Here is a 10,856-nt window from a genome sequence, read left to right as displayed (position 1 = left end):
ACACATCTATTGCGAGACAAAATTAAATAGTTGACTTATTAGTCAATGTTGGTTAATTAGTGAAAATATGGATCACATGCGTTACCTAGTACCAACTTTACTATATTGCCTAATCTCGTTTTCGATGCATTAGCTGCTCTCATAAGTCATAACTCATAAGTGATAACTTCATACTTGAATAGAAGTAGTAGCCCAATGTGCATGAAAGAGAGATGTGAACTAGTTCCACTTGAACATCTCCATTAGATGAGTCCAACTCCCCATAAACATAACTAGCTCCACTTAATAAAAATGGAAAGCAACTACTTACAAAGTTGTAAAATAGGCAGTTAATAGTAGTATTAAACTCCTCTCCTTACTAAAAACAGAACAAATTACCTGTCTTTAATCTTTTCTTCACACGATTCTTTCCCACGACTTCACGGCAATACACAAACACCCACCCCAACAAGGTCGTCGTCCCAATTTCTCCTTCTCTCTCCTCTCATCGGAAAACACCTTCGTCGTCGTTAACTAACAGAGTAACAGAGGAGAGAGAAAGTTACAGAGGTTTCAATTGAAGCAATAAGATCATGCTCGCTCTTTTCGCATGGCTGATTTCCTTCTTTGTCGTCATCGCCCTTCTTGTCGTCGTTGTTTACCAGGTTCCCCTTTTTCTCCCTCTTCAATTCAATTTCAATTTCGTAAACCCTTTTTGATTTTGGGAATTGGGTTTCTATTTTGTTTCAATTTGTGATCCTTTGTTTATTAATGGCAATATTTTTTGGAATATAAAGTTTAGATTTTGAGAATTTTAATATGTTGCTTGAATTTGCGTTATCTGATTTTGATTCATTGCCTGTTTAGTAGACTAAAAATTAATAAAAATTGTTCCTTTCAAGTTTTTTGGGGTTAGAATTAGAATTGTAAGTTGGGAAGCGTTAATTTTAGGATTTAGGTAAGTGTGGGAATGCATACATTTTTATGGGCTTTAATTGAATTAAAACAACTGTAGAAAAGCTATGGATTTTGGTTGTGTAATTGGGTTAGATTGCTGATTAGGAAACAGAAAGGTGGTATGGAGTAATTTTTTGGGAGGCAACCAAAATTGGAAATGGTTGGAATAGTGGAAGATTGATGAATCGTGTATTCGTGTTATAATTGGGAATTTGGGATAATGTTTTGTTGAGATATTGGAGTTCTATGGAAGTCTTGGCAATTAGTGAGGGAGTTCAGTTGACAGGCAGTTCTGGTTTCTTCTGTATATTTGGATGTATCCTCATCGGAAATGCTTTATGTTGAGACTATGGTTTGATTGAGTTATATTGGATGTATCCATTTAGGGTTTGTGATGTGAAATTCGGACTACTCTTGCATATAATTGGAGAAAAGGATTTGTTTGGATTGAATGGTTGATTTGATGGCGAATTATACTTTCTGACCGAAGTTACATACTGTGTGATTTAAGAAGTATAGAGATAGGTTTATTGCTGGTTTTTGAGATACTTGTTAGTAAAATCATTAAAAGATTATGATTTCGGTGGGGAATACTATTGGCTGTCGTATACTTGTATGGGAGAGGAAATGAATTTGATGGAAGAAATGCATGCCTTTTATTCTCTGTTTCATTTGGATATTTGGAATATAAGGGTCAAATCCATATCTCTTGGTCTGCCTCCCTTGTAATTCATCAACATGCCATTGTTTTACATTCTACATGCAAACAATCTCACAAAACTTCTGATTGATCTTAGCTTCACTTGCATCCATGTAAGTGACAAGTTACAGTTAGCTTTGAACCTCATTTTTTGTGTTTAGACAACTTATTCTTGCTTGAGGTAGATCATCTGCTGGGTTTCTCATTGGCCATGAGTTGTTGATCCATATCATACTTGTTGAAATTATCCCATTCAAAGGAAAATTTACTATCTTGCTAAATAAGTTTGCTCAAATCTTTAAATGGAATTAACTAACTACTTTACATCTGAGTGTTCTATTAGTTCTGAACTATTAATCTTGTACTTCAAAGATTTATGAGATTTGCTAAATGACAACTTGTTCTTACAAAGACATATCTTTCTCTTGAGAATCAAGCTCTTGAAGATAAAAGATTGAATTGAGTTATGAAGGTAGAAGATTTTGGTCATGTCATTACCTCATATATATTCTTGTAGAGGACTTTTTTTTTGCTATTTTTTCAGCATAATTATTGCAGTCAATTTGAGTATTGATTTTTCCCCATCCCTTTGGGGCGAGGGTAGGTGGGGAGAGGAAGGTACTTTTGGCTTGCACCTAGAAAAAGCATTGTATTCCTGAGGCACAAATTCATAACAACTCATAGTGTAAAAACTGAAAAGTTTGCTTGAGGGAGGACTTTTATTGCAATAACTTAAGCTTCTGAAAGAATCAGTGGTAAACCTCAAAGGGCTAATATATCATGTATGGCAGGAGATTTTACATTTGCTTTGTTTGAGTATAACTATCCTTATGGTTTAAGAAGGGTGAACTTATTGAAGCTGATATACAAACCTTACTTTGAGGAAACTTGCAATTGAATATGAGAGAGAGTTGCCATCTCCATGTGTTCCAAACGAAGTCATACCCTATCTTGAAGTAAACTTTGGTGAAGTGTTTGTTCATGGAAAGATATATGTGGACTTTATAACCAATCTCACTCTTTTGTGTCTCCTACATATTCTAGACTCCTACATATTCTAGAAACTAGATTGTGCCCGTGCAAAATGCACGGGATATATATAACATTAGAAATAAATTAAATATGAAGTATATAATATAAGAAAAAAAAAATATATTTTTAGAATTACTGTAAGTTGAATTTGATGTTGTAACTTAGACCCCGTTCATTTGGACTGCTTTGGTTTGTTGTGGACTGGTCTGTTGAACCCTACTTAGTTATGTTGTATTGAGTATTAATAATCTGCTGATACTTGTTATGCTTGTTGACACCTGCTCTGTGCTAAAATCTGATGTTCTCTGCTAATTAGATGCTCAAAAGAATAGGGTCTTACTCTTATATTGTCGATAGCCACTCAATATGACCAACTATTTTAGGGTGTACTTTGTCAAAGCTATAGAGGTTACTCGTTTAGTGTTATATATAGGGGTTACTCGGCTAGTGTCATAGGGGTAATTTCATCAGTGCTCTTTAAGTTCCTTTGATCTTTTGCAAGCAGTTATTGGTGAGGCCAGTCTGCACATTTTCGTTTTGATGTGAGAAGTTGAAGTTGTTTAGAGTGTAGTCCCTAAAAAATGCATATAATTAAAGGGTTGGTGATTTTGAGTGTTATGGTGAATTTTTGATAAAGGAACTTTATACACGTCGGTATTATTATGAGGTTTACTTTGTCAAAGCTATAGAGGTTATAGTGTCATACGGATTACTCGATTAATGTCATAGGGGTTATTCCATCAATGCTTTAGGAGTTACTTTGATCTTTTGCAAGTAATTATTCGGTGAGGCCAGTCACGCAAAAAGTGTGCTGCACATTTTTCGTTTTGATGATTAGAGAAGTTGAAGTTGTTTAAAGGGTAGTCCTTAAGAAAAACATATAATTGAAGGGTTGGGAATTTCGAGTGCTATGGCGAATTTTTGATAAAGGAATGGTATACCCGTGCTAATACATGACATACTATATACTACGTACAAAAAAAAAAAAAAAAAATAAAAACACAAAGTGAAATGTTTTTAATAGTCCCTTGAAAAAATAAAAAAGAAAAAAGAAAAAAGAAAATAGTAGGATGGGTAGTTATTGATTTTTGTATTTTAAAGTTCAAAAAATAAATAAATGAAGTAGTGTGGTGGGTAGTTAAAAAAAAAAAAAAAAACACAACTGAATGCATGAGAGTTGAGGATTGAGGTTTTGGAGAAACCTCATTCACTTACTCTACAATTATAATATAGATATTTGGGTAGGAGTTTTTCCTCTGTATAGGTGATTTGGAGGTTATACTGAAATATTTGGGCTAGAGTTTTTCCTCTGTTTAAGTGATTTGGAGGTTATACTGAAATTGTGATCTGTGATAATCTCTTTTAGTAGCTACAGAAGATTCTGAGAATGTTTTTCTTAGCAGCTGTGATCTACTACATCTGGGAGGAAAGAAACAAAAGTAGAAACTGAGTGAGGAAGTTGCATGATGATGTGCTTGTGAATTGTTTTATATCACAGGAGGTAGTGCAAGTTGTCTTTTATGCAGCTGATATAGGAACTCAGGAAGAGGACAACTTCAATGTCCTTATTCGTTTGAATTTTGTTTATCGGGTGGGAAATCTCTTAGCTAGTCAAAGGTCATAAGGTGGAAAGTAACAATGGAAGATCCTGACTGGTAATTGAGATAATGATGTGTTGATTGAAACGGTTTTTATATTAAAGTAAGGCATGGCCAGTGTCTATTTGGAAGCTTTTACGGTCTTACAGGGGCAGCTATAACTTTTTAATTTTTTGTACCTTTTCATGCTTATAACATACTGTGTTTAAAGCTCTTCATATATTTGATTTAAGACAATTAAATGCTAAATCAAGATGCAATTTTCTTGATTAGCAAGGTCATAAGTCGAGTATTTTCCATGTAAATATTCGTAGACCTGTTTGTTATAAAAACGTAAGACAGAGTTGTAGGGTTAGTTCGACAATTCAATTGAAGAAGAAACTTGAAACTTGAAAGTATAACAACTATAGTCAAGTGCTTCAAATTATCTATGTAATTGTTGCCTTCTTGTAGGAGAGGAAGTATAGCTGTCTATGATATTGTGAAGTGTAAATTAAAAATAATACTTCATCTCTTAGGTTGTGGAAAGAATTGAAAAAAGTATGTAACTGTAAGAATATCGACGGTGGCTGTGCTTATTATTGTGGTTGCAAGGATATCAATTGTGCGAGTTTCAATCACTTATAGTTTCATGAATAGAAGCTTTTCTTGTCAGTAATCCCTTTAGAGCATTTTGTGGATCAGCCTAAGTATATCTTTTCCTCGTCTGTTTTCTCCTTCAAATATTTAATTTGTTGGCCAAAGATTAACTAATGCTATGTTTTGACTTGCTTCTGTCTTTGCGTATAAGTTTTTTTTGGATTATTCCTATATAATTTTTCATATTGGTTACTATCTTTAGAGAGAAAATTCATGTGATGTTCATTTTAATGTCTGAGGATTTTTGATATGTATACACCTTCTACATTTGAAATTCTCATGAAACAATGGACACAGAATGTTTTACCTGTTTTTCAGCTGTACAGATGAAATTGATAGCTGTTTGCTGCTATGCTTGACAGTAATTATGGACTTATAGTGACACTGTACCATACTAGTTTTGCCAGAATATAGACACTTTTCAACATTTTTTTTTTTTTTTAAAGTTGCATTGCCTTAGTGATCAATATTATGTTTTACCTAAGAGATATGTTAAAAGATATGTTCTTACTGCTCAGAAGTTTCTTGCAGCTTATGTGCTTGGCAGACCTCGAGTTTGATTACATCAACCCATATGACTCTGCAATTCGGATAAATCAAGTAGTTTTGCCAGAATATGTAATCCAAGCAGTACTTACCCTCCTTTTTCTTCTGACGGGTCATTGGATTATGGCACTTCTATGTGCCCCGTACCTCTACTACAATGTCAAAACGTAAGCTTCTTTGCTGCTTTTTTGTTTCTTTTTCTGTTTAAGGGGAGGAAGGGGGTTGCTATTTGCAACTTTATATTTCAATTGTATTTCACTGTGGTTGTGTAGTATAAAATTCATGTTAACTTTGTGTAGCTTCATATAAATGACTTGTAGGTCACAATTCTTATAATGCTAGCATTCGAGTTGCTATCTTACAAAAAAATAATGAGACAAGTTGTCAGAAATTGATTTAACTTCTTCTTTCGATCGATAATTTTGCCTATTCTCCTTCGAGGTATTAACCTAGGCTTGGGTTCTGTTATCCTCAGCTTATTTCAACAATTTTCAGCAATTATTTTTTTTTTAAAAAAAAATCTCGGTAAAGATAAGTTTGTTTAAGCAAAAGAAATAAGCCAAGCTAGGTAGAAGTTCAGCAAAATAAATTCGTTACAGAAATTATAAGTTAATGCCTTGATAGAGGTTTTTGTGGACAATTGGACATTATCCTTGCGTTATGATTATTGAAAAGCTAAGGAGTTGCTCCGTAATGATTTTGTTTCTCTTTTCCATTTCGTTTCTATCCATTAATAAAATTACGTTCGGTAAAGTGGAAAGTCTAAACCACTTTTAGTGGTCTTGTACTCTTGTGATTGTGCAAAACAGACATCCGCAGGTCCCACACCAAAGCAAGATATACAAAATCTATCTATATTTGTTCTCCCTTTCTCCACTCTTTTGAGATCAACTCCAGTAAATCGTAGGATTAAACTACCATAGATTCCAGCTTTCTATCATTCATATGTTTGCTCTTATTTCTCAATCTACTTTTACCACTGGCCAACTTTATAACTTCATTGCTGGAAAATGCTTTCATTAGTAAATTAATGCAGCCCCCAAAACACTAATGCCCTTCAGTTTCCCTCATCCATGGTTTTGAATCTCGGATGCAGTCACAATTGCTATAACAGTCGTGGCATTACTTCTGCAGGCTATGTGGGTGGTATGTGGCTGTTTCGGGCCACGGCCTGATATTCTAGTAGTTGTAAGCTCAAAAACCTTTACAATGTGATTGCTATGCGGTGAGGTGATGCGGCCAAGATTTAATATCATTTTCTCACAGGCCTAATTTGGGTTCTCATTCTCTATCCTAGACCCTTATAGTCTTTTGGACCTGCAACTGCTGGATTTTCCACCCATCACATCTTTCTCCTTCACTTCTGCCCCATAATAGGCATCATCTTAGACTCTAGGGAGTTCATTGCTGCTGACTTCCAAATCTTGTGTATGGCTATGTATCAAGCAATTTATTAAAAATTAAAAAATCAATAAGCTCATGAGAAAGGGAGAACAATTGGTAATATTGTTCAAGTCCAAAAGAAAAAGATGTTTGAATAGAAATATGCAAATTATATGCGTATAAATTTAATTTGGTATGTATCATATTTGTATTCTAACGGTAGAGACAAATAGAGCATTTCCAATGGTTGCCTTTTAGACTTGCTAGCAATCAAGTAAAAATATCAAGCAGGATCCTCGCCATTGTAGGATATAAGATAATGTCTGCTCGATAGGAGGTGTAGCTCAAACTAGCAGGTAGCTTAATATTTTATTTTAGTTCAATTTGAAGAAAATCAAACTCCACTTAAGTTGCGATAAAGATACAGAACTTACATTATATATTTATCTATATTTACATGCTACAATGTGTTGTAGACTTGTAGCTAACCTTTGGATTATTTTATAGTTTATTAAAAGTATAGTAATTTAAAATTTTGATTTGGCTAGGCAAGTTACTTTAACTTGCCTTTGGTGTTGTCCTTACATGTTCATCATAAGATACTGAGAAAAATAAGATTTAGTCATTGTGGTGGTCTTTCTTAATAAAATTTGGTAATTTTGTTGTCCAATTTTTGTTTTTTAATTTTTGGTTTTTTTTTTCCCTTTCCCTCTAGAGTTCAAGCTTATCAACAGAAGGAGGTATTTTATGGTAAAAATGGTTGATTGATACTAATACATAGGTCTAATGTCCATGGCTTGTATATGTAATTCTTATTTATATATTTTTAAAAAATACTGATCATAAAAAGACGGAGCTCTACATAATGGAGTTGGGATCTCTCTTTGGATTCTAACAATGGAATTCGAATCAGGTTCCAATTTGTCTTACTTTTCTGTATTGTCTCATCTGGTAAGATTTCTTGAAGTATTGGTATAACATATAGAGTGTTGAAATCAACATGAAAAAAAGTGAGAGAATAAAGCAATTTATAGTCGTTCTCTACTTATATTGTTATATGCTGTGCGATGGTGGGCTGGTGTCTTGCTGCAGATAATAACGCCGGTTTGATGGACTAGAAGAATATGTCCTTAAGCCAATGACTAAATTCTTAAGCAATTTAGCTGTTGTTTGCTATTATGCTCTAGGATACTTTACGCTTCTTTTTGGACCAGTGTCAAGAAAATTTTCTATAAAATTGGTCTAGTACCTGAATTGAGCTACATAATCTGTGCTTATCTGTAGTGAAACGTATTCAGCTACAGAGATAAAATATCTCATTATGGGATCAGGCATAGGGCATAGCTTATTAAATCTACCTCCTATCTGTGATATTATTGTCAACCATAACAATGTTAAGTGTGATTCGTAACCACAGTGCTGACTGCTGAACTATATCAAATACTTCCATGTTTCCTGCTGTCATATCAGCAGGAAACATGGAAGTATTTGATTACACTCCAGTGCTGCTGGATATATTATGATGTGCTTACACAAATACAAGCTTGATTCTAAGTTCATCTCATTGCTCTGCATTGTTTAGGTACATGGACAACAAGCACTTTGTAGATGTGACCGAGATCTTCAATTTGCTAAATTGGGAGAAGAAGAAGCGTCTTATCAAACTTGGATATCTTTTGCTTATCCTGTTCCTCTCATTATTTTGGTAATGACCTTTGCTCCAGCTTTTGAAATCGTGTATGATCATTTATTGTCAGAAAGTATATTTTTGGTGATCTCGTAATACCATTAACTAATTAAGCATATTCATTGGCCAATATTTCAGGATGATTTGGACTACGTTGGAAGATGATGAAGAACTCTATTAGGTGACAATGATTTTACTGTTGTCCCTTTCTAAGTCTTGCTACATCAAGACTGAACTTGCGGCTTCTTCAGGGACCGGGTTTTCCTGCAACTGCTAGTGCTTGAGGTGTTCTGGATTTGGCTGCAAGTTCATTAGGCACTCACTTCATAATTGATAATTTAATTGGAAATATGTCAAAATGATAGATGTTCCATATTTTTCTTTTGAAATTAGATGTTCTTTATATATAGATTAAATCCCTAGATTATGAAGCCTTTTTCCCTTCGTTTTCTTTTGTGTATTATTGGTTTCTCTTGAGCTTCTGCTCCTTATTCAAAATTCTATTGTGGTAAATTATTAACTTCACTCATTTGAGCATTTTGCTGCACCATTATGTCTGGCTATTCTCCTTTTTTACACCTCGTCATCCTTCATTGTCTTGGGCCTTCTATTTGGTCAACTAATTCCCACTTGCAATTTTGCAAAGCGAAAAAAAAAAAACAAAAAAAAAAAAAAAAAAAACTAATTTCCACTTTACGAAATACTTCATACTCCGTATTATACTTACATACTAGTAATATTTTACTGATTATGTGGAGTAGAAGGAGATAATAAAATTGTAATGGATATTAATGGAGATACTAGTGTGTGGTCCGGTCGATACCCGGTTTGCTAGTTTGTACTTGTTAGTTTCGAGCTTAAATGTTGCTGTAAACATTTTTTAGTCCTCACTTTAGTTAAAGTCTAAAGATGATCACTTTCTCTGAAATTCTCGAGTCCTCTCTTACTCTCTAATGTCTCTATGTATTTTCCGAAGTCTTTCTTCGATTAATCAGTAGCGAGAAGCCGGGAACGATTAGCAATCCACAATCCATTCTTCCTAATCAATTTATAGTTAGGTAATCTCGTTCCCTTAAATTTCAAAACTTTTTTGAACCTTTGATTTCATTTTTATTTTGTTCCAATTTTAAAGCTTTAATCAGAAATTAAACAAAGGATCCCAATTCAATTTGCAGCTTATTATGTCACTCCTTCCAGTAGATGTTATCATTGATATTCTGCTTAAATTGCCGGCAAAATCTTTGCTAAGATTCAAGAGTGTGTGCAAATTATGGTATGACATTATCAATGACCCTAATTTCATTGAATCCCATTTTAAGCAATCCAATTATTTGCATATATTTTATTGGAGCACTGTTTTCAAGTCTAGTGATTTCGACACATTTGTTAGTTTAGATGAACTACTACGAGAGGGGGGGTGAATGGTAGTAGGTTCCAATCGCGGAACTTAAGCGGAAATAAACAATAAAAACATAAAGAAACTTAAAGCACACAACAAGTTTTACGAGGAAACCATCCAGTGCCTAACTGGAAGTAAAACCTCGGCCCTATTGGGACTTATAAACAAATTCCACTATAATAGGCAACTCTCCTAGTACAACCTATTACACAGACCTTTGCTTCGCAAGTTCCTCTTAAGACACTTGCTAATTGATAAGAACCTATCCTATCAGACCTAAGACAAACTCAGACACCTTTTTCGACCCAAGACACACTCAGGTTCCTTTCTCGATCTAAGACACACTCAGGTTCCTTTTTCCCATTTGCAACCCAAGACAGACTCGGGGTGACTGACTACCACTCGAATTTTAGAGAATTCAAACTCATACACTCAAACGTGAATTTAAGAGAATTCACAATCTCACCCCAAAACCAATTACAACTCAAAGGCACACTCTAACACATAAATGGAAAGCTACACATGAAACCCGAAATCAAAATGATAAAGCTTAAACCTTTGGCAAACTTACTCTTAAGCACTAAGTGGTTTTCACGCTTAAACTCTCATTTTGCTAAGCTGAAACACTTCTATATTTATAGGAGTTTCTCAGCTTCTCAAACTAGGGTTTTCGCAAATAAGATAGATCAAACAGAAATCTGATCTTATCTTCTTTAAAACCGAAACCAAACAAATTTAATTTCGTTTTTCTGAAAACCAAATTTTATCAAATTCGTTTTTGTTAAAAGATAGAATTTTATGAAAAAGATAAAACCAAGTTAAACCAGATTTTAAAAGATAAAATCAATTAAGTACTTTTTCACAAGACTTATAATTATCTTTTACGAACTAATTAGTTTGCCAAGCTTTATCTGATTTCTAATAAGTTCCATGCAT

The 10,856-nt window shown here is 34.0% G+C and overlaps 1 protein-coding gene across 1 annotated transcript; it reads left to right on the top strand.

The window, feature by feature from the left end:
• Positions 1–355: 355 nt before the first annotated feature.
• LOC145598086 (protein cornichon homolog 4-like) lies at positions 356–9,107 on the top strand. The gene is made up of 4 exons (XM_081654386.1): positions 356–644; positions 5,437–5,618; positions 8,417–8,539; positions 8,660–9,107. The coding sequence occupies exons 1-4, from the start codon at positions 573–575 to the stop codon at positions 8,700–8,702; spliced, it is 420 nt and encodes a 139-aa protein (XP_081510512.1). The 5' UTR covers positions 356–572; the 3' UTR covers positions 8,703–9,107.
• The last annotated feature ends 1,749 nt before the right edge of the window (positions 9,108–10,856 follow it).

The sequence above is a fragment of the Chenopodium album genome, chromosome 20, assembly GCF_948465745.1.
Source record: "Chenopodium album chromosome 20, dcCheAlbu1.1, whole genome shotgun sequence".
Lineage (NCBI taxonomy): Eukaryota > Viridiplantae > Streptophyta > Magnoliopsida > Caryophyllales > Amaranthaceae > Chenopodium > Chenopodium album.
The sequence above is the reverse complement of the archived record's forward strand: the minus strand, read 5'-3'. Positions and strand labels throughout refer to the sequence as shown.

What these genes read in the sequence shown, in the direction of transcription:
- LOC145598086 (XM_081654386.1), top strand. Translation starts at nt 573, where the DNA reads ATGCTCGCTCTTTTCGCATGGCTGATTTCCTTCTTTGTCGTCATCGCC. An exon ending in TTGTCGTCGTTGTTTACCAG is followed by an intron (nt 645 to 5,436) that starts GTTCCCCTTTTT and finishes AGTTTCTTGCAG; the next exon opens with CTTATGTGCTTGGCAGACCT. An exon ending in CTGTTCCTCTCATTATTTTG is followed by an intron (nt 8,540 to 8,659) that starts GTAATGACCTTT and finishes CCAATATTTCAG; the next exon opens with GATGATTTGGACTACGTTGG.